General features: G+C 38.9%; 3 protein-coding genes across 5 annotated transcripts in view; 2 read left to right on the top strand and 1 right to left on the bottom strand.

Annotated features, from left to right (window-relative positions):
• Window positions 1-3320, bottom strand: part of Brcc3 (BRCA1/BRCA2-containing complex subunit 3) — a 41135-nt gene extending 37815 nt beyond the window's left edge. For 2 of the 3 annotated variants that reach the window (XM_059249969.1, XM_059249970.1), the window contains exons 1-3: window positions 3153-3320; window positions 2532-2548; window positions 1618-1672 (exon numbers count right to left, since the gene is read on the bottom strand). In XM_059249969.1, coding sequence (XP_059105952.1) covers window positions 1618-1672; window positions 2532-2548; window positions 3153-3275 — 195 coding nt within the window. In that variant the 5' untranslated portion in view covers window positions 3276-3320. The remainder of the gene's footprint in view (window positions 1-1617; window positions 1673-2531; window positions 2549-3152) is intronic. The other variant, XM_059249971.1, reaches the window with a different exon arrangement.
• Window positions 3321-3468: 148 nt separating this feature from the next.
• Cmc4 (C-X9-C motif containing 4) lies at window positions 3469-15455 on the top strand. Its single transcript, XM_059249973.1, has 3 exons — window positions 3469-3992; window positions 11000-11067; window positions 15087-15455. Exons 2-3 carry the CDS (start codon window positions 11010-11012, stop codon window positions 15230-15232), a joined length of 204 nt encoding a protein of 67 aa, XP_059105956.1. The 5' UTR covers window positions 3469-3992; window positions 11000-11009; the 3' UTR covers window positions 15233-15455.
• Window positions 7500-11000, top strand: Mtcp1 (mature T cell proliferation 1). The gene is made up of 4 exons (XM_059249972.1): window positions 7500-9014; window positions 9130-9300; window positions 9383-9434; window positions 9522-11000. The coding sequence occupies exons 1-3, from the start codon at window positions 8910-8912 to the stop codon at window positions 9428-9430; spliced, it is 324 nt and encodes a 107-aa protein (XP_059105955.1). The 5' UTR covers window positions 7500-8909; the 3' UTR covers window positions 9431-9434; window positions 9522-11000.
• Window positions 15456-23729: the final 8274 nt, after the last annotated feature.

The raw sequence follows: 23729 nt of genomic DNA, 5'->3' as shown, positions 1-23729 counted from the left end.
GACAGGGGCTGGAGAGATGGCTCAGAGGTTAAGAGCACTGACTGCTCTTCCAGAGGTCCTAAGTTCAATTCCCAGCACCCACATGGTGGCTCACAACCATCTGTAATGAGATCTGGTACCCTCTTCCATATACATAATAAATAAATAAATCTTAAAAAAAATGAGAGTGACTTAAGTATAGTATTTGTAGTCTAATGTGACTTTTTAAAAAAAGGTTTATTATATGTACTTTATGTACATTGCTGTTTGTCTGGATGTACATTTTCACACCAGAAGAGGGCATCAGATCTCATGGGACTACAGTTATATATGGTAGTGATCCACCATGTGAGTGATAGGAAATGAACTCAGAACCTCTGGAAGAGCAGCCAGTGCTCTTAACCATGGAGCTATCCTTTGCCCCTGTGACATTTTTTTTTTAAATAGGTGAAGTGTTATGGTTAATCTGGGTTGTCAACTTGGCTGGATTGACAGATACCTAGAGTAAGATTAGGGAAGCTCACTTCTGGTGTGCCTGTTACAGCATCATTTTCAGAGAAGACTGATTCACAGGAGAGTAATCCTGCATGTGGATACTCCATACAGTAGTCTGGGAGCCCAGGCAGAATTAAAGAAAAATAAGAGAAAGCCTGCCAGGGCAGCCTAGCTCCATCCTTCCTGAGCTAGTGCATGTAGCACTGTCACCATCGCCCATGGCCACCAGATTCCAGAGCCTCCAGCTGTCCAATGAAGATGCACAGCAGCTATGCTCCAGGGAGCTCCCAGGCCTGGATTGGGGCTGCAACATTTGTCCTCTTTGCTCTGAACTGAATTATCCTACTCTCCACTATGCAGAAAGTCAATTTTGGACCACCATCCCCCCAACTGGGTAAGAAATCCTATAAATTGCCTTTTATAACAAATATCATAGAGAGGGAAAGAAAGAGATCTCAATTTTATTGCTTCTGTTCCTCTAGAAAACTTTAACACAGGAAGAAAGGCAGCTTAAGTTGTTATGGTGAAGGAGTTTGTATATAAAAATAATAAGTAGATGCTTTAAGGCCTAATAGCTTGGAGAAAGGATAAGAAACATTTTTTTACTATAGTTTACAATAAACAAATTATTTTTATTATAGTTTACAGAATCATTAGCTTCTGTTATATTGAAGGAAAATCTAACTGGTTTTATACAATTAGCTTAGAGAATGGCATGAAAAGTGGGGTGGGAGTGCACACTCATGAGACAAGCCAGAGTGGGCTAAAAATCATGACACCATGAATAAATTGCCTATAAGAAGTATAAATAGACTACTTGGGACTAGGTAAAAAGGTAACAAGAATATGAACCAAACCTCAAAGTCGTAAGTAAAGTAGGAGAAAAGCTAGAAAACAGGCAGCGACAGCAAGGAGAGGAACAGGGTAATGTTGATCAGATTATTTCTATTGATCAAGTTCCTACAAAGAACAGAAACTAACTAGGTCCCATTCTAGTGAGATTTTTCATCTGATTTTAGTAGAAAAAAAACATGCTGCACAATTACAAAGTGAATTAATATCCTAGCTGAAGTCATCAAACAGACTGCAGAAATTCCTCCCCAGCTGAAAATTTCCATCATGCAAAATTTTTATCATACATACCTTTTCTGCAACTGTGCGCATTTCAGTTCCAGTGTATGTAAATTTGGAGTCATTCCTATTGGAGATAGATTAGAAAAGGGGGGAACTAGGGTTTGGAATAGAAAAAGGAGTCAAGGAAAAATAAGATAAACAGTTCTTGCACTGTAACCTTAGCTGAAACAAAAGAGTAGGGAAAGGGAACAGAGTAGACTCCAGGTATTAAGGAGGGGGGCTTGATAAACAATAAGCTATGCTTTGCTGTTTAAACAAAGGAGACCCAAAGGTTTTACCATCTCTCAAGCTTTCAAGGTACTAGTAACCTCTAGGATCACTGTAGGGTTCACAGGGGTGGGGGTAGAAAGGGACAGAAATCCACTGATGATTTAGATGGAGGAATAGATCAACAAGGGAAAAGCCTCTCAATGTGTGGATATTATCTGCTACAATGAAAATTACTGGCATATATATCTCTGACATTTCAGGGAAGAGAGAATGTAAAATACAAAGCAAGAAAATGGAAAGCAATAGAGCCAAATGTCAAGTATATTGATAATCATTTTTAATAAGCTGCCTTTATTTCAGTCAGCCAATTTCTATTTGTGTACCTATCATGCAGTAGCCAATTGGGCTCCTGTAGCTCCAACAAAATTCTATTTATAAGAACTTTTACAGGTTCACTTATGCGCTTATGATGTTGGTTCCTTCAGCCAGATTTTTCCACATGAGAGCATAAATGTCTCAAATAAAAATCATGCTATAATATAAGGTTAAAATGAATCTTTAGGACTGTGGTAGAATTCAGATTGTATTGTTGAGGGAGCTCTGTTCTGTAAATGTTAAGATACAACATGTACACAATTACCAAAATTGTTGCAGTTCTTCACTAAGAATCAGTTTAGAGATAATATGATGTAAGTAAACAAATATAGTCTTACCTTATGTCATCATTCAACTGGAGTAGGAAAGAGCAGAAAACATTACTGACACATTGTTTATTAAGTTATAGGGATGCAAATTTACATGAAAATTAGGTCATATGTTCATACACAACAGCATGAAAGACTGGAGAATTCAATCTGAGCACTTTACAACTACACTGTATTTCCTCATCTACTTACACACCTCTGTAACATTTAACCACAACAGACTTTGGAGTCCACAAAACCCTTCTGACCTGAGTACTTTGCCCTACTTTAAAATGCTTTAGTGATAGCTCTGCTTCCCATAGGGAAAACTGGTAGCGAGACGAGAAGTTTTAACCGTGGTCTGCTTGTTTCCTAATACCTCGATATCCTCATTATACCAGAATGTGTTTCTGGCTTGATTTTCAGCTTTGGTCACTAGTGTGACTACTCCCACCCCCGTGGGCTCATGCAGACCGCTGAGGGTTTGCAGGAACATAAGCATGGATCACAGGGCCAGAGGAAAAGGACCCCGCGACAGCATTACAAAACGCAAAGGACCTAAATCGCGTTCCTGTGGCCTCCCAGCCGATTCAGGTACCACTGGGTACTACTGATCAGCAAGGTTTCAGCCAGGTTGGCCGACCTACTCACCTCTCCTATACACAGACCCATCACCTCCTCCTTTTCAGTGCTCAGAGCATGGTTGAGACAAACTAGGAAAGCGTCAGACTCAAGATGAACCGCTTGAACAGCTTGCAACACCTGCACCGCCATCTTTGTCGGTTCCGCACGTCCGCCTACCGCCCACAGCAGCCTGGCCAACCACGTACTCCGACGCAACCTTCCCAGCCGGCCGCTCGATGCTCCGCCCAGGCCTGGCCTAGCGGCGCGGTTTTCACAGAGGCGGAGCCTGGGGGCGCGGAGGCGGTGCCCTCCTAGCGGCACCTGGGAGACTCACTGGTCGGTCTGGGCTGGCAAAGCAGTGGGACTCTGGTGGTGGCTGACAAAGGCAGTCTGCACGGCAGTCCGGGCCGCTGGGTGGCTGGGTGGCAGGGAGGCGGTGTTTTTCCGCCGGGGCGGACGTGGGCTGTGAGCAGCTCCCAGGCGCAAGGGCAGACGCCTCCACAGTGCTGGCGCCCATTTTGCCCGCCCGCTGAGAACCCTGCGCGGCCTACACGCGTCAGGGACAGCGCTTTGAGGTGACATCGTCACGAACAACGGCCTCTTTTGAAAGTTGGTCCTAAAACAGTTAAGGTTTTATTTTATTTTGTTTTATTTCCAAGTCACAGCCCTTGAATCTCTCTGGACCACGTCCTGATGCTGGCCTGACCTCCTAACTTCGGTTCTAGTGACCTCGGCCCTGGATGTCCCTTGGTTCGCCTTGGGCTTGCATCGCGATCCCTGCTTGAGTGTCCCGGGGTGGGAGACCTGGAAGTTTTAGCCTAGCTGTTCCGGAGAAGGTGTAATTAGTCCAAGAATCATTATATACATGTGAGTAACCTTTTACAGAAACAGTGTTTTACTGTGTCTGAAAAAGTAACTCCAGTTTGCTTGCTGTTACTTTTTACAAAAGCTTTTAGATATATATTTGTTTAATACAGGAAAAGAAGGATTGGGGGAGAGACAACTTTTTATTTGGGTTTGAATGTATCACATCAAGTAACTAATTCTAGGAAATTACAAATTTCACCTGATCTCTTTCCTGGTGTCAGACATGATTAACTTATATGTAAAACTTATTTTATTTTAAAATTTGCCAATGAACTAAGGGATAAATGTACAAACCTTCCTTCCAATTTACAAGTTTACCAATTACACGAGGGATTTAGTATTGATTATAAATTAAAGCAAAATATATGCCACGCAGCCTCCACAGCTGATACGCTTTTGTTTGAATTTGTTTTTTAAAATTCTTTTTTTAATTCTGAAGCCAGACAGATATGGCAGTACTGGAAGGGAACTTATTCAAGGCGCTACTTGAAGAGGTGTTGATGCTTTGCTCTTCTCTCCCAAGTCAGTTCCAACCCAAGTCTCACTACAAATACTGTCCCAAATCCAGGGCACTGTGGTGCAATATATATGCCAACAACCTCTCTTTTTACCTTATGCTTATGTCACATCTTTCCATGATTAACTTTCATAATGATAAACGTTGGAGAAACTGCAGGGGTGTAATTGGACCTATCTGCATTTTCTCTTTAAGTTTCAATTTTATGTCTTATGTTATTTTCAGTTATTGTTCATAGCTAACATGTCCTGCCTTGGTGGGGCAGCAGGAACTGCTCATTTTATTATATTTGCTTAAGGGATATTTTTGAATTTGTCAATTTGTTTAGCTGCCTTCAAGAAGAAAAATACTTTTTTTTAGTCAGTCTCATATTCTCGAATGTTCATGCTACCTTTTACAGCTCCAAACATTTGACCAGAGGGAAATAATGATTAACATTTATAGCAAGCTTATTATGTGCTAAAGACTCTACTAAGAATTTGCATACATAGTGTGTATAAACTGCTTCAACTGGAATCAGGCTCTGAAATCTCTAGCTGTGTAAACTAGTTGGAATGGTTATCTAATTTCTCTGTGTCTTACTTTCATTACTTTTAATTGGGAATAATACCAGTGCCCATCTCATAACATCCCATGAAGATCAAATGGGTCAGTGTACCTAAACATATGTTTTTGTTTCTGTTTTTTGTTTGTTTTGTTTTTCATTTTCCAAGACAGGATTTTTCTGTGTATCCCTGGCTGTCCTGGAACTCTCTCTGTGGACCAAGCTGGCCTTGAACTCAGAGGTTGGCCTGCCTCTGCCTCCGAGCGCTGGGATTAAAGGTGTGTGCCACCACCACCCAGCACCTAAACATATGTTAAACATATGAGAAGTGTTTAATAAGTACCATTGCAGTCAATATGTTTATAATTTTATACCTCAGGGAAACTGAGGTAGAGAAAGATTAGGTTGTCTGAAGGTCACAAAGCTTCTAAGTGGCACAAGCAGGATTCATTCATCAGCCAAGCTGATACCTGGACCTATGTTCTTTGGCAGCTGAAATCATAATTGGATGAGGATATTAAATGGCTTCAAATAATTAGCATATTCAACTTATTGATGCTATTTAAAAACTCAAATACCTCAAAATAAAGCAAATCATACTCTTGTAAAGAAAAAAATACAAAACCATTCTTCCTGTAAAGGAAAAAAAGATGGTTTTATTTAAATTACAACCAAAGGAAGCTGTTTTATATTCTGAAATTCATTTAGAACCTAATTTACAAACTGTCTAAAATAATGTGTCAAGGTCAGTATGGCTTTTGGAATCAAGGCAACTTCTATGGAGGCCATCTCTTTTAGTGGATGCTATAACTGTAAAGTTATGCAAACATATTTTGGGATGCATTTGTATCTGAAACTGGTAGTATTTTTAAGTTAAATTGCATAGGTTTATATTCCATGTATTGTACTAAATTTGTAACTAAATTTATCCTGTAGTTTTAAGATATTCCTTAGTTTGGAGAATCCTGTATTTTGTGAACAAATACCATATGCCAAAAAAATGTTCTCTAGTCAAATAAGTTTGGGAAATGTTAAACTATATAAAAATCTCTGTACAGTATAACTTAGTTGGAATTTTTACTATACTAATATGATTTTATGATCTCCAATGTTCCCAAACTTACTTGACCAAGGAAAATGTTGGGATCAAGAGTTCTAAAGAACCACATTTATGGAAATGATGTTCCATTCATCCAGCATGTTATTTTTATAGACTTTGATCTAAATGCCTTTTGCTCAGCCTTTGCATTTATCTACTGAGGGTGTTGATGTTTTCATAGTTATGTGGTGGCTTATCAGTCTCTTGATCACTGCCGTTGCCTTTCTCTGGGCCCTTATGCTCTGAATGATAGGACACAGAAATCCAGGCTAACATGCTGAGTGTTGTTCCCAGGCTCATCTTGTCAGTGCCTAGCCTGTTAACCTTTGGAGGTCACAGCAGCACACCATACTGCTTTTCTTCTGAGAATATTTTGTAGTGCCTCATAGTAATTTAGAATATCACATTCTATCTGCCTTCTCTTCCACTGGAATTATTTCCTTCCAATGTCAGTATGACCAATAAAGTTTTGTTTTTATTCAAAAGAAATTTAAATGTCAACATGTTGGTTGTTGCTAGGACCTATCTATATCTATGAAGTTGAGATGGTCTTGAAACCCTTAACAGTTGGCTCCTGCTTTAAAAAAATGCTCTCTGTGTGTGTGTGTGTGTGTATGCGCGTGCGCGCGCACACACACATTTTTATTTTTATATCGGAATTTACTGGGGGTGTTGTGTGTATGTCTAAAGCTCTACAAGAGAGGCAGAACAGTTATATTTGCTAAATGAAAAAATGGCTTACAAATGTATATCTAGAGACTCATGCATTTTAGGCAGATAGAAAGGAAGAGCAAGGGTATGCAGCTTGAAACAGCCATGGTATTTGAAATAAATTTTGGTTTGAATACAGTGGTAATGGTGATATTTGCTGGAACTGGTGATATAGGGTGTAGCAACTGAGTGAGAAGAAATTCAAGATAACTCATAGTTTTTGAGTGTACAGAAGAGTTGATATTGCCATACAGAAAGTAGAGTTTGGTTAAGGAGAAAAGGATACTAACATAAATAAGTTGGAAATGAGAGAGTACATCCAGATGAAAAGGGGACCATGTAAGAGGTTCAGAATCATAATCACTCAGGAAATAAATGGATAACTATCATACCTATTTATTTGTCACAAAAATGTGACCATATTCTCTCTCTCTCTCTCTCTCTCTCTCTCTCTCTCTCTCTCTCTCTCTCTCTCTCTCTCTCTTTCTCTCTCTCTCTCTCCTCTCCCCCCTCTCCCCTCTCCCCCTCCCCCCTCTCCCCTCTCCCCTCTGTGCTCTCTCTCTCTCTCTCTCTCTCTCTCTCTCTCTCTCTCTCTCTCTCTCTCTCTCCAGGGTCTCCTTATGTAGTTAACCTAGGGCTTAGCTATAATATACTAGTTGGCCTCAAATTTACTATATATATAGCCCAGGCTGGCTTGAACTTTGCTCAGCTTCTGGCATGCTAGGATTGCAGGCATGCACCAACATACCCATTTTGAGACAATAGTTTTTATTACTAATTTCCTTTTAGGGGATAGGCAGAAAAACAGTGTTAAGTGGGGGGAAATCAGATTCAGGATGGTATCCTTGAAAGAAAGAAGAACTAGGCTTAGCATCATTCCTTTATTTCTGGCTTCTCATTCCACATCATGATTGACATCTGGTTTGCTCTGGATAGTATTACTTTGAGGACTCTAACAATCTCCCAAACTATGCTTCATTTCCTTTCCCATTAATAGCTACTTATTGGGAATGGGGGGGGGGTGTCTCTATTGTGGGACAGATACCCACTGATGTATTTGTGCTCTGTAAAAGATAGAAATACAGTGAATCTGTATCATGATGCTATGAGTGGTTACCATGAGATTCTGTTTATGAAAAATGCATCTGAAGCTATGAGATCTAAAGCTGGGCATAGGACTATTATGGAGAGTTTCCTTACCACCCCAAACTCTGAGAACTGTACTTTATTTACATATTTTAAAGAGCAGAGAGATATTTTTGATCTTCCAGTTTGTAGAATAAAAATTTACAACTATGCCTCTTAGAAAAACAGGCTTCTGTGACATCCTGCTTAAGTGAAACGGAGCTAGATGGATGGCTGTTGTTTGCTTTCAGAAAGTTGTGAAACTACACTAAATATTTTTGCTAAAATGAAAATCCCTTTCTGGATAGGCCTCACTAATATAAATAACTTTTAAAATAAAAAGACAGGTATTTCTTTGCCCTTGTAACAAACTTAGTCTCATTTTAGAAAGCCATATACATCATTGAGAATCTTTTTAAAAATGTAAACTGCTTGGGAGTGGCTTTTATCTGAAGAATATGGCATGCATGTGTCTGTTTCACTACTTTTCTGCCAAAATCATGTATCCTTAGGTACACTTTTGTGCATTTTCTATTGCTAACACACTACCATTGAATACTGCTTTGTAGATGCAAAAGAGAGAAAAACCAATGCCCAGTCTCCTGCAGTTCTCATCTCATCTCCCCACAGAACGAACTTAGAATTCTTGAGTGCTTTACCATAGAAAGTTCGCATTACCTAGGCTTTGCCTGAGTGTCACTTCAGTTTCATTTTCAGAAAGCTTAAGATGCCATTTGATATATGTAGGTTTACAAATAGATATGTATGAGGTTTGGTTCTGGTTGGTGGTTGCTAGTCCCAGGTCACCTTGCTCACTAGTGAGTTCATCCAAACCTCAAAAGTCACACCTGTGTCCTGTGCGCGGATGCTGCAGGCTTAGGTGGAGAAAAGCAGGGCTAGAATTGGAACCCAAAGCCCAGAATGGCAAGAGAGGATGTGGGGGCTCCACCCGATCATCTCTGGGTTCACCAAGAAGGTGTCTACCGCGACGAATATCAGCGCACATGGGTAGCTGTGGTGGAAGAGGTAACTGCTTTAATTTAAAACAATTTTTTTTTTGCTTTTACTTTTAAGTAACCTGGTTTCTATCTAGTCTCAATATTCTGATGTCTTTGGTTTTATTTTTGATCATTCCTATTAGGAGACAAGTTTCCTAAAGGCTCGAGTCCAGCAAGTTCAGGTTCCCTTAGGTGATGCAACTAGGCCAAGTCACCTTCTTACTTCCCAACTACCTCTCATGTGGCAACTCTACCCAGAGGAGCGCTACATGGATAACAACTCTCGCTTGTGGCAGATTCAGCATCATTTAATGGTACACATTTTGCTCAATCATTTTCCTTTATACTGGGGATCTTACAATGGAGTGCTTTATAAACTTTCTTTTTTTCTGATAGGTCAGGGGAGTACAGGAACTACTGCTTAAACTTTTGCCTGATGATTAACCTGGTATGTATTTCTATTTTTTTCTCCTTCTTCCCCTTCTTGGTTTTCACTCTATTCAGTTGTAGTAATTTGAATGATTTTTTTTTTCAGGTGCTGGAATTGTAGGAAGATATGTTCCTCTGTTCTATTCATATCATTCACCACTACAGTGCTCCTATACTTGGGGCTGGGTGGGGAGAGAGTAGTTTGAAAAACTACAGAAGTTTAGGAAGGGTCATGAAGAACACTGCCAGTGACACTACAGAGAAAGGGTTACGCAGGGCAGAAATCAAGCCAACAAAAGCATTTAGTCAGGAAATGTAACTTGAAATTGACCTCTCTGGAAATTGCCATAGAACCTTTAATGGACTTCATCGGTTGAACCTGGGATCTGGTGAATCCCACAAAAATCTGCACATGCTACAGAACAGATGCCCTCATCACCAAGGACTTGGTACTGATTTAGAGAGAAGAGAGCAGCCTCTAGCAGCATCAACATGTATTTGTTGCTTATTTCCCCTGCAGCAAATCACCTGCCTTTCCTTCTTCCATCCTGTAAATATCTGAGGTTTTGTTCTAGTGTTTCCCATCCCAGTACTGACCTAATTTGGATCTACTGAGAACTTAAGGAGTTCTGGGAGGAAAAGGTTATTTGTACTGATAAAATTAGTTTCAAAGGCTCCTGTGCCTTTCTTCTTTCTGAAACCTGTGTCTTTGAATTGTTTTTACAAGTTTCTCATCAAAACCTTGTGAATCTAAATTCTTTGATTACAAATATTTTACGTATTTGGCTTCCATTTGACCTCAATAGATGTTAACTTTAATTGGCACTTTTCTCAAGCGGTAATAGCAACTAACATTGCTAATTCTAGGGAAAGTGTTTCTTTTACTTGTAAAAATTTTCCTGAATTAAAACAGTCATGACAGTTTATGTACATTAAAGTAAGGTTTTGCTTTTTAAAATATGTCTTGGGCCCAGAGCAATGGTGCATGTCTATAATCCCAGCTATTTGGAAGACTGAGGCAGGATAATCACTTCACCCCAGGAGTTTGGTGCCAGCCTAAGAAACATAATGAGGCTCTGTCTTAAAAAAGCACTTGGGTATAATAGCTACTGTGTATTGAGTTCTTAATACTTTCCAGTTACTATTCTGTGCACTTTATATATTTTATCATGTTTAGTTCTTCCATCAGTTCCTTGAGGTACGTATAATTCCTATTGACATGAATAGTGAAAGAAAAAAATGTTCAAGAAGTTTAATCATTTACCAAGGGTTTCTTTTGTGAATCATAGAATCAGGCATTGGGCCAGGCCTTTAAAACAGTGGTGTCATTCTGACATTTGCTTACAATATTCAAGATGACTAGACTGAATTTTTTCATGTCTGTATCTTCCATACTTGAGATGGAAATATAAAAATATAGTTGATTCATCTTATGAATTGAGAAAGAGTATTTTTAGTGTAACTATTTTTCTAACAATTGTAAGGTCATTCTACTTGCCCCAGAAGAAAATTCTGTGTAGATAGATAGGCTTCAAAGTCTTTATAACTAAAAAAAGCAACATTTTAATAATTGTTTTGTTTTAGTTTTCTGGATATGCCACAAAAGGATCCATGCCAGAAACAAGCCTGTGAAATACAGAAATGTTTACAAGGTAGTATATAGATTTTTTAAAATAATATTTTTAAACTTTATCAACTAACTGTAAGAAATTAATGATATTATCAGCAACTTTCATTAACTTTAATTAACTAATTATGAATATTTTCTTCATTGTATTATGAAATGTTTAGAATATTAAAAGAGTTGTTATGTAGGAATGGGAGGCTGGCTTCAGTGGTAGAGCACTTGCCTAACATGTGCAAAGCCCCAAGGGTTCTATCCTCAGCACCACATATACACAAAAAAGTGATTTCATTTAAGCTATGGGTTATTGAGTTCCATTGTACATTAGAATTACCTAACATTTTTTTTGTTGTTTTGTTTTTTGAGACAGGGTTTCTCTGTGTAACAGCCCTGGCTGCCCTGGAACTCATTTTGTTGACCAGGCTGGCCTCTAACTCAGAGGTCCCCTGCCTCTGCCTCCCAAATGTACCTGGAGAACTTTAAAACTTGTTTAGCACACTTAAAGCAGACTTCCTGGAGGTAGGGTCTGAGCAGGAATCATTTTACAAAGCTAACCAAGTGATTTTAATGCACAACCCCAGCTAAGAATTACTGAGCTAGCCAGGCTGTGGTGGCACATGCCTTTAATCCCAGCACTCGAGAGGCAAAGGCAGGCGGATCTCCGAGTTCAAGGCCAGTCTGGTCTACAAAGTGAGTTCCAGGACAGCAAGGACTAAACAGAAACCCTGTCTTGAAAAACAAACAAAAAAAAGGAAAGGAAAAAAGAATTACTGAGCTAAGCAAAGTCCTTCTATGAAAAGCCTGGTTTGGAGTTGAGGATATGGGGCATCTGTGTCAAAACTCAGGTAGCTATAGCTGTGTGGTTTACTCATACTATACTGACTTTATCAGTTCTAAAGCTTTTCATGGAGCCTTAGGCTTTTCTAAGTATAGAATCATATTTATAAACAGAAATAATTTGACTTCATGCTTTCCTATTTGTATTTATTTTATTTCTTTCTCTTGCCTGATTTCTCTGCTGAACATTTCAAGTACTATATTAAGTAAAGGTAGAGAGAATGGAAACCCTTTCCTAGAGGAAAAAGTTGCTTTCGGTTTTCCCCTATTCACTATGATATTGGCTACAGGTTATATTTAGCATTTATTCTGTGAAGATACAACCCTATTATACCTAGTTTCTTCAGGGTTATTTTACATGAAAGGATGTTGAATTTTATTGAAGGCCTTTTTTCTACATCTATTGAGGTGTTAGTGTGGTTGTTTTGACTCTATATATTATATTTATTGATTTATGTATGTTGAACCATATTTGCATCCTTGAAACAAAGCCAACTCTTTTCATTGGTGTCACTGAATTAAGTTTTAAAGTCATTAACTTAGGCTTTCTACGTGTATGTTCGTTAAAGGATCCTTGATGTTGTATGTTTTTTACTGTTTTGACTCTTTGTTCTTTTGGGAGCCCGCCACCCAGCTCCCAAATAAATTACACATGGGGGCTTATTGTTAATTATAAATGGCTAGCCTTAGCTTGGCTTGTTTCTTGCCAGCTTTTCTTGACTTAAATTATCCCATCTACTTTTTGCAACTGGGCTTTTCCTGTTCTCTTACTTCTATAAATCTTTCTTACTATGTGACTTGCTGTGTAGCTGTGTGGCTGGCCCCTAGCGTCCTCCTCTCCTTGTTCTCTTGCTCTTTATTCTCCTCCCAGATTTCCTTTTCTATTTATTCTCTCTGCCTGCCAGGCCCAACTTTCTTTTCTCCTGCCTCACTATTGGCCATTCAGCTCTTTATTAGACCATCAGGTGTTTTAAACAGGCAAAGTAACACAGCTTCACAGAGTTAAACAAATGCAACAAAAAAGAATGCAACACATTTTGCATCATTAGGAGGGAGGAGGTGGGATCTGTGGGTGGTATGTACCGTGAGTAGAAAATTTCTTAATAAAGAAAAATGAAAAAAACATTTTGCATCATTAAATATTCAACAGCATAAACATATGTAACACATCTTAAAATAATATTCCACAACAATATTGGTTTTGTAAAATAAATTTGGAAGAATTCTTTCCCTTTATTTTATTTTTTTGTATATGGTATTTGGCCTGCACATATGTCTGTGCATCACATGTGTGCCTGGTGCCCATAGAGGCCAAAAGAGGGTTTTGAATTTCCTAGAACTGGAGCTACAGACAGTTGTGAGCCATCATATGGGTACTGTGAATCAAACCTAGACCCTCTAGAATAGAAGCCAGTGCTCTTAACTGCTGACTTATCTCTCCAGCTCCATTCTTTCCCTTTCTATTTTATGGTCTAGTCTGAGGACAATTGGTGTTAATTTTTTGTTTTTGTTTTTGTTTTTAAAATAGTGGTTGTAGACCATCTGCATAGTGTGCACAAAGCCCTAACTTCAATCTCTACTACCACAAATATGTCAGGATCTGTGCTTTTCTTTGATGGGAGGTTTTTTTTTTTATTTTACTTTCAGTTTCATTGCTTGCTATTGATTTATTTAGATTTTTCATATTTGGGAGTTCAATTTTGATAGGTCATATATGCAGAAATTTGTCCATTTTCTTAGACTTTCCAATTGACATATCATTTTTCAAAATATTATTTCAGTTGTTTTTAGTGTAGTATTCCTTTTGTCTCCTGTTATTATTATTGCTTATTATTATTATTGCTGCTGCTGCTGTTGTTGTTGTTGTACTGGAAGTTGAACCTGGGGCCTTGTGCAAACATTCTACCAGTGAGTTATATTCTCATGTCTCTTGTTACTTTTTAAATTTTGAAGTTATCCTGTCTAGCCTTGAACTCTCCACAGCTCAAGCAGGTCTTGAATTTGAGATCCTCCTGCCTCAGCCTCCTGAGTATTTTAGGATTATAGCTCCATGCCACTGGGCTTGGATTTTAATTTTATGAATTTGAATCTGAGTCTTCTTTCTTTTGATTAGCTTATTTGTCAATTTTGTTTCCTTTTAAAAAGTCAACAGTTTCATTGATTCTTTGTATTTTTTGTGTTCTACATTAATTTTCTACTTGATTTTTATTTTCTTTCCATCTATTAGTTTTGAGTTTGGCTTGCTCTTGTTTTTTTCTAAAATCTTGAGATACATTCTTAGGTATTTATATGAGATCTTATTTTTTTTAATATGGGGCACTTATAAATTGTGAGTTAAAATGCACTATAGATCAAATAGACTTAAAAGACTTCTAGAGAATATACTATCTAACAGCAGCAGAATACATATTATCTTCATCAGCCGATGGAACTTTCTCCAAGATAGATCAGGATGGCTGGCTAAAGAGTATGTTGTTCCCCATTCCAAGAACTTTTCGTATATATAGCCAGCCTGAGCCACCACTAGTCCATGTTTATATGTGGCCAAGTAAGGATTCACTTGAGGCCCTCAGTCTGTGTAGCTGGGAGACTGACAAATGGCCTAGCCACATACTATATCCCCAGTGCCTCTGAGTTCTGAGCTGGGGGTGGAGGGATGCAGGAACTAAGCAATGCACAGGTGTTGGTCTTGGCACTCTCAGCCTTAGAACCCATAGTAAACCACACGCCATGGTCACCTTACCTTTATGTTTTATAACCCTCTCAAAACCTAAAAAAAATTGTTAGCTCCCACTTTCATTTTTAAAGAAGGGGGATTAAATTTGGCATTCAAGCTTCAGTTTGCTATGAAACTATGAAAATGTGGGTTGTATGCATTTTTTCTAATTCATCAAATTACAAAATGGGACTAGTGGCCACTAATCATATCGAAAACTACTGCCAAAGGCACTTAACTAAAATGGAAATTATATATTAAAATAGCATTCAACCACTTATAAATTGTGATTTTTCTTCCTATTAGACTTTTAGATAGTTATTAATGAATTCTCCTTTTACTTCTTGACCTGTTGACAGATTTCTAAATCAGAAAGAATGCAATAGAGTTGGGTATATCTTCTAGGTGCTAAGTGAAAAGTGTTGGAAAATGCTTAATTACCTTGTACCTTCTTAGTTCTATGAGATCATTAATAAAACTTGCCTATTTTTCAGCCAACAACTATATGGAATCGAAGTGTCAGGCTGTCATCCAAGAACTTCGTAAGTGTTGTGCTCAATATCCCAAGGGAAGATCTCTTGTCTGCTCAGGATTTGAGAAAGAAGAAGAAAACCTGACACTAAAGTCTGGATCCAAGTAAAGTTGTGTTGAGAAGTTAAATTCTGCTTCATGTTTCCCTTAAGTATGTTTTATTTACTACCTCTTCTCCATGCCAAGTAGCAGCAAATAGCAAATGAAAAAGTCAATTGTAAAAGTTAGCAAATATGCCATCTATGCAAAATAGACCAAAATAACCTATGTTAGAAAATAAATATGTATAATGTAAAAGGGAGCTGCTAAAATAAACCTGTTTTACATGAAAATTTTGGTTACTGAATGTATTTTAAGAGACTATTAGATTCAGATGTTAATGAATTCTTTAATTCCTGAAATCAGACTGTTATCTGTATCTTGACCTTGTTTGCCAAATCTTGGATCTCTGTTGAATATAGATGAGATACAGAGCATTGAGTTTATTACAGAATAACATGAAATGCTCTGAAGAGTAAGTGGATAATGGTCAGACCATTATGCCAACATACCAATAGAGGTAGCTTGTATACTATTTTATTTTGTTTTTTAACCTTTATGTGAATAGGTATTCTGCCTACATGTGTGTCTGTATACCATGTCTTGGATCTCCTGGAAGTGGAGTTACACACAGTTGTGAGCTGCCATGTGGGTGCTGGGAAATGAAGCTCTGGAAGAGCATCCATTGCTTTAACCCCTGAGCAGTCTCTCCAGCCCTTATTGTATACTATTTTCTAAATTTCTAGAACAGGCAGCTTAGGGGTGTTTTCCCATTTAGGTGACTGATAGCTCATTTGGATTAACTTGCAAGAATGAGGGAACAAAGTTATAGCTTTGTTCTTTACCAGAAGGCCCCTGGCTAGATAGTAATCTTATGACCTTCCCAACAGTTCAGAATATAATCTACCCACAGCCAAAGGTACTCAGATCCCATTCTTTGGATCAGTAATCAAAGTCCCACAGTTTCAGTTCCTGGTTTTACAAACTGCTGATTATGGAAGAAGCCATCCTCAATAAACTTCAAGCCTGATAATACATAACTAGCTATTTAACAAGATCAGTAGTGTCAGTGATAAAACCTAAGTTGCATGAGGCCCTCCAGCATTAGAATCATAATACCTTTCATAGATTACATGCTACATTATTTTAAAGTTTCTTTTAACCTAATTCAATACCAATAATTCAGTTTCCTTCCAAATGCCAGTAGGAACATTGTTCTTTTGCATCCCCACCACAATGCCTAGCTGCAGATACTCAATATTTCCTCAGTGATCGGAAAAGCACATAGTGAAAGAGTTTTCCCTTGCAAGGGCATCTTGGCAGTTGGGAGCCAAGGAATACCACAAAGTCATACCATGCAACAAACCTCACACAAGAGATTTATAGGGGAGAGACACAGAATGGCAGCTGCCTCTGACCGGAAACAGACAACAATGGGCTGGGTAGAGGGGCAGCCTTTTGAAGGGTCTTTGAAGCATGCACAGTGAACTAGTGGGAAAGTACAGTGTGGTTAGAAGTATTGCTTGGCCATTAACAGAGTCACAGGAGCAGGGAGGGGCAGGGTGAATTTCCACTGGCCTGTTACTGTGTTACAGCTCTAAGGGGAAAAGTTTCCTTAGTACAAGTGTTGCAGCTCTGAGGGGAAACCTTTTCCCCAGTTCAAGTGTTACGGCTCTCTCTGAAGGAAAAGGCATCTTGGCAGTTGGGAGCCAACTACAAAGTCATTCCACACAACAAACCTCACACATTTATTGGGAAAGATACAAGAGGGTGGCACCTTCTGCTTAGGAGAGAAGCAGCAAAGAAGTAAACGGGAGGCAGGCTTTATGTAGGGTTTCTTGGGGGCAGTTTTAGATTTCCAAGGTGGGGATTGTGGGACTTCAAATTCAGGGATTGGTGGGTTTTCAAAACCCAGACATGAGCACGGACTTTTTACCCTAGTTAGCCTACACATAGTCTTCTAATGTTCAGTGATCCCAAATTTATCATGAAGGAATGGAAGAAACACTTCCATTGCAAGTCAGTGGGAGGCCTAATGAGAACCAAACTATCAGAGCTACACTGAAGCTAAAAGGTTTTTATTCAAGGCATGAACTGCCAAGTTGTCTCCAAGTGAAGAGTGAGCAACCCCACAAAAAAAGGGAGTTGGGGGTTTTATAGGGTGGTCTTAGTTGAGTGAGGGAGCATTGTGTGAAAAGAAACTGCTGTAAGCAAAAAAAAAAAAATTATAGGGGTACTTCTGGTCATAAGGATAGCAGGATATGAACAAGGAGACTTTGTTAGGAAAACGGGGTGTTGCAGTCAAGCTGCTCTGCTAAGAGTCAGATGACTTCTGAGACATGCAGAATGTTCCATTTCTATTTCTTCTTAAGGGGCCAGGTCCCACCCAGGTGGTATCTTCAGCAAGACCATCTTGGGAAAGAAAGCCTTACAGTCAGCACTGTGTGACAAAACTTTTCCTGGTGAGATGCAACATACATATCTACTCAACAAAAGTAGCCCATGACAGACCAAAGTACAGATACCACCAAAGTCCAACTTGGAGAACCAATGAGTTTTATTGGAGTTAATTGTAAGTAAGGAGCAGAAACGACTCAAAGGCAGCTGCATCTACAAAGCCCACTCCAGCACAGGTGACAGCTCACAACGCTGGGAATCTGGAGCACACTGCACAACCTGCAGGCAGTTCAACAGCTTGAGTATCTCAAGTGACTCATTTGATCTAAACCTCTTCCAGGTAGTCCAGCTGGTTTCTGATTCTTCCAGGAAGGTGGTCTGGTCTTAGGATCTTCTTTGCAGTTTGGCTGGTCTGAGAGTCTTCTTTGTAGTTTTATTTCTTGCTCTGGGAGGGAGGAGCCTAGTGAATCTGGTCAATTTTAGGTGATTAATCAATTCTTTATTTCCTTATAACCAAAACCTATTGTAGTAGATCCAGATAATATTGAAACAAAACTGCTAAAAGAAACCTGTTGATAGCTGGTAACTATTTTATATCCATTTGCTTTCCTCAAATAGCTGTTAGTTCTATTGTTGTCCCTCACCCCCTCCCAAAAGAAAAGTGCCTTTTGGAGCTGAGGATGTAGCTCAGTTGGTAGAGTACTTGGTTAATGTGTACAAGGCCTAGGGTTTGACCCCCAGCACTGCATAAACCAGGCATAATGATACAAACTTATAATGCCAACACTCAGGTGAAGTCAGGAGGATCGGGAGTTCAAGGCTATCCTCAGCTACATGGAGAGTAGCCTAGACTATGTATGACCTGTCTCAAAAAAAAAAAAAAAGGAAAAAGATGCCTTTGTAAGAATGTGAGCAAGAAAATTCTGGTAGTTCCTTGATGTCCAAATACCATTATTTGATAACAAATCTTTTTTTTCTTTTAAGTGTCTGTGTGATATGACTGCAGTCATGTGTATACCACTGATACAATCTAGGAGTCTTGATTGAGTTCATTTTCTCTGCCACTTAAAAGAACTGAAAGGCATGAAAAATCTCAAGGGCAACAGGTGGCAGCAGGAAAATCACAACCACCACAGAGAGAATCAGCAGCTGAAGAAAGGCTTTTGTTGTGAGTGAGGGGACATATACATACAACAGACACACAGAAAAAGGACCTTTGCAAAGCAGAGTGAGGCCTTGGAAAGACAAAAATCCAGTCTCTTCTTGGGGGCTTGGGATTTTAAATCTCTGAAGAGCATTCCTTCCCTAATTTAGGGTTCATCAGTTTGAACATAGTTGAGCCAGTTCATCACCAGGGGAGGCTTGTATTAAGCTGTCAGACTTTAATCTCAAGTCAGGAGTGTCTGCCTACCATGGTGCACATTTGGAAGTTCTCATCCCACAATGGTACAGCCTGGTGAATTCTGCCTAACCCTCTGTCTTAGTTAGGGTTTTTAATGCTGTGAAGAGACACCATGACCATGACAACTCTTATAAAGAAAACATTTAATTGGAATGGCTTGCTTACAGTTTCAGAGGTTCAGTCCACTATCATCATGGTGGCCAGCATGGAGGCCTGCAGGCAGACATGGTGCTGGAGCTGAATGTTACATCTTTTTTTTCCTTCTTTTCTTTAGAGGCAGAGAGGCAGCAGAGAGGCAGAGAGGCCGAATGCTACATCTTGCAGGCAACAGGAAGTCAACTGACACACTGGGCGGTATCCTTTAAGAAACCTCAAAGCCCACCCCCACAGTGACATACTTACTCCAACAATGCCACACCTAATAGTGCCACTTCCTTTGGAGGCCATTTTCTTTCAAACCCACCACACCCTCCCCTCCACACACCCTCCCCAATTCAATTCTTTTCTTCAAAGCAACATTTTTTTCTAAAGCATTCCTAGGAATCACTGTAAAAATTAAATAAAAAGGCTTCTTCTGTGTTAAATACTTGAAGAATGCTAGTCTAGACACATGTAAATGGTTAGTTTCCTGCCAGAGTTTAGTTTTTCATATGTTAATATGAGATACAATTCTTTGTAGTATTATCCTGTTGTGAAACTGAACCTCTTTTGTAGACAAGCATTTCTTTGAGTGATTTTCCTCCAAAGAGACTTTCTGGAAATATGCTATCTGAGAGATATTTGGTCCACAAAGGAGGGTAACAATTCTAAATTCCCATGAAGTAATTTAAGTGAACTCTCATTAATAGTAAAAACATTTTAATAAAGCATTTTACAATTATAATACGTACATCACCTATGAATCTAAATTGCACTTAAAATAACATTTGATAGTGATTGCTTAGGACTTACATATGACTCACAAAATCAAATAATTGCTTTTTTCTGTTTTATTAGTTATGTTTACTTTAAAACATTTTAAATGTCTCTTTCCTAAAGTATACTGCCTTATTTTGAGTTTCAAAAGCTTCCAAGTATTTGCTCCTTTATTTAAACTATCCTGTCTTAGTTTAAGTCAACAAATCTACTGAAAGACATTGACTTAAATCTTATTCTCTTTAGCTATTATGGCATTACAGAAAAATGAGTATTTTTTATGTAACACTGACCAAGACTAACACTGAAACATAGTCTTTGGGGAAGAACTCTTGTGACAACTATGGTCTCATCTCTCATTTTGGAAATACAAAACCCTCCAAGTAGCTATTAGTGATTCTAAGTTTAATCACTTGGTTGATGATTGACAGACCTTAGCAAGGATATTACTTTTCAATAGCAGTGAGTAAATCAATTGTAGGGTGACATTTGGGCAGCAAGTGAACATTCCATTACTTTACAGCCTTTTATTCAGTAATTTCAGCATATACTGATGGCAAAAATCCCCTTTTCCATTTTGTTATAATACACCTTTCTTCCTTACAAAGTAACTCAGTAAATTGTGGTATTACATTTGTGTTCAGTATCCAGAAATCATCTCAAGTTAATTTTAAAGTAAAATTTAAAAAGTATTCACTTGTTAACAGAATTGTAATTTTATTAGCACCTACTTCCAACTCCTTCAGTGTTCTCTATCTTCACTGCTCATCAAGAAAATCTGAGATATGTGAAGCCTCAACCTACCACAATGGCATCCTAGACCAGTGAAGTCAAAACCCCTAGTATAAGAGCCACAAATCAACATTTAAAATTCCACAGGTGATTCCCTTGTGTAAACAAGGATGAGAACTGCTGCTCTTAGTAATCACATCATTTCTTAACATTTTAAAATTGGAAAAAGTAGATAGTTTTGATACAGCAAAAATGTGAAAAGAGGCACTAGGAACAGAAAGGTGTGGGAGGAAGGAAAGGAGGGAAAGAATGAAGGAAGAAGCCTAGCTTTTCTTCAAATTCTCCATTTCTTAAGGATAAAAGCACCACAGATCTGAACCACACTGCATGGTTTCTGGGAAATCAGGTTCCGAACTAAAAGTTTTCTCCAATGGCTCATGGTTATCTGATTAACTGAACAGAGAACCTATTTTAAATACTCTATTTCACAAAATCAACTTCTCATGACAAAAAAGAAAGGAAACTGCTAATTTAGGCACCAGATTCATTTCCCTGCAAGGATGGCTAGAAAACAGCTTTCCTCTTAGATGAAACAAACACTGATGGTACACAAAAATTTCAAATTCATTTGCATATCACTTTTCCAGGAAGAGATTTATAATTTTTTCCAACTATAAAAGTACAACTTTCAAATAAGAGCTTAACCCTTAGTTATGTCCACCTTTCTGGAAAGTATGAAAGAATAAAGAGGGCATTCTTAATAATTAACTACAGAAGACCTCTGCCTTCAAAAAATCACAAGCATACACCTTAAAACTATAGTACCTAGAATCATACAGCTCATTCTTTGCTGAACCATTAGATTCTTCCACTCGAATTATGGTCTGCCACAATTCATGAGACATTAATCTCGCAGATGTAGCTTGAGTTTTTCTGCCTGGTCCACGGTCAGGGCAAATCTCTCTCACCTGCCAGTCCCACAGCCTCAGACCTGACCAAGTAAACACAGAGACTTATATTGGTTACAAACTGTATGGCCATGGCAGGCTTCTTGCTAACTGTTCTTACAGCTTAAATTAATCCATTTCCATTAATCTATACCTTGCCACATGGCTCGTGGCTTACTGGCATCTTCACATGCTGTTTGTCATCGTGGCGGCTGGCAGTGTCTCTCTGACTCAGCCTTCCACTTCCCAGCTTTATTCTCCTCCTTGTCCCGCCTATACTTCCTGCCTAGCCAATGGCCAATCAGTGTTTTATTTATTGACTAATTAGCAACACATTTGCCATACAGAATATCCCACATCACGCAGATCCAGTAGCATGGGCTCTGGCCCAAGTGATGGGTCACATGGGGGAGTCAAAAACCTCAAATTGTTTACCAGTGTCTATAGTGGTGAGAGGTCAAGGCAAATAAAGGTTCATATGGGGGAAGTCTTGTTAGCATATTATCAGAATGATGACACTTATAGCAATGAGTGGGCTGCTCTTACACAGGTAGGCATCCCCTGAGTTCCTGGTTAAAAAAAAATAAAGGTTTCACAGAGCCTTGGGTAGAGTGGAAATGTTGGAATTTATTTGTTGAGCCCACACAGGCATGCCAGAAAAAAAGAGTGCCTCTGCCTCTCCCCCTTGGCCTTCTGTCTGATGGAGAATATCATAAACATTATAACTGCAGCAGCATCCTCATCCTACCCTGTCCCTTGTGGGAAGCACACTTGGGTCCATAGTAGTAAGGATGCAGGGCAGAGCCATAGTGCCCCTGTGGGGGATCAGAAGTGAACCAGGGGCTATAGGGTACTGATGGAATGCACTGTTCCTGCATTTCTGCCAGTAGGGGAAACAAAAATACCAACACATTGTCAAACACCAAGCTTCTCAGTGCCTTATATATATTGACAATGATCACAAAGAAAATCAAATTCCATCATCTCTGGTAAAGAGGCTATCATGTTATTTGACTCTGGGCACTTGAAACAAATCATGTGCCCTTCCAAACAGGTCTTGCTAATCAAATGAAAACAAATGCATTCAACGGTGTAACTGCCTAACCCTGTTATCATTTAGGTTGTGCATGGAAAGACAGCTGCTTTTTCCAGAAATCTTAATCTCCCATTTAAAGTCAGGCCTGCTTAGCTCTTCTTTTCTTGCAATGCTGAGGATTGAACCCAGGGCCTCACACATGCTCTATCATTGAGCTATATCCCCAGTAATCTCCCATTTAAGATGAAGCAAAGATGCTGACACAATGAGGCGTCAATAAAGGTTCCCCAAAGTGCTTTAGGCTACTTAGGTGACCACTGAGCTAAACTGGAACTTGACATGTGCACACTGTGACTAATCACCTTCTGCACCAGCTCTACACAAACACAAGTGACCACATGGACCCTGACCAAACTTCAAGAAAGACCTATAGATTTTTGTTTGTTTGTTTGTTTGTTTGTGTTTTTTGAGACAGGGTTTTTCTGTGTAGTTTTGGTGCCTGTCCTGGATCTCGCTCTGTAGACCAGGCTGGCTTTGAATTCAAAGAGATCCACCTGGCTCTGCCTCCTGAGTGCTGGGATTAAAGGCATGCGCCACTACCACCTGGTGACCTATAGATCTTATTTCAGACAATGAGAGTAGAATCTGACTCTAGACTATTACCTATACAACCTTTCAAAGGAACTCCAACCTGATAATCTTGATTATAATCACAAATAATCACAAAAAAAGCAGATGGGCCAGAAGTTAGCTACCAATCCACCAAAGAAGTAGTCAATGACCACTCCCCACCACATATCCAAAGGGGCAATGCAATAGCTTTTGCTGTCACGATACCATTGATGTGGGTAAGACATAGGGAGAGTAACATGGCTATAGGCAGAATCACCATAAATGGCACAACTCCAAGAATGATACAGAGAACTATAAAACAGATGATATCTCACAGTTATCAATATATATTGCAAGTAGAATAAGTAATATTAGCTTAAATAATACCAAAATATAATGAGGAATTACAAATAGGTGAATCCTAAGCAGTTTTACACATCCAGTGGTAATTTCAATTTTAAAATTCAATACGTCATTGTTAAGGTATGTCAAAAAGTAATTATCTTTAATGTATGACCTTAAAAAC

This window comes from Peromyscus eremicus, chromosome X, assembly GCF_949786415.1.
Source record: "Peromyscus eremicus chromosome X, PerEre_H2_v1, whole genome shotgun sequence".
In the NCBI taxonomy this organism is placed as follows: Eukaryota; Metazoa; Chordata; class Mammalia; order Rodentia; family Cricetidae; genus Peromyscus; species Peromyscus eremicus.
This window is presented reverse-complemented; position numbering and strand designations above follow the sequence as displayed.

Coding starts and splice junctions, on each gene's coding strand:
- Cmc4 (XM_059249973.1), top strand. CDS start 11,010: ATGCCACAAAAGGATCCATGCCAGAAACAAGCCTGTGAAATACAGAAA. Junction 11,068..15,086: donor AATACAGAAATGTTTACAAG/GTAGTATATAGA, acceptor CCTATTTTTCAG/CCAACAACTATATGGAATCG.
- Mtcp1 (XM_059249972.1), top strand. CDS start 8,910: ATGGCAAGAGAGGATGTGGGGGCTCCACCCGATCATCTCTGGGTTCAC. Junction 9,015..9,129: donor GGGTAGCTGTGGTGGAAGAG/GTAACTGCTTTA, acceptor CATTCCTATTAG/GAGACAAGTTTCCTAAAGGC. Junction 9,301..9,382: donor AGATTCAGCATCATTTAATG/GTACACATTTTG, acceptor TTTTTCTGATAG/GTCAGGGGAGTACAGGAACT.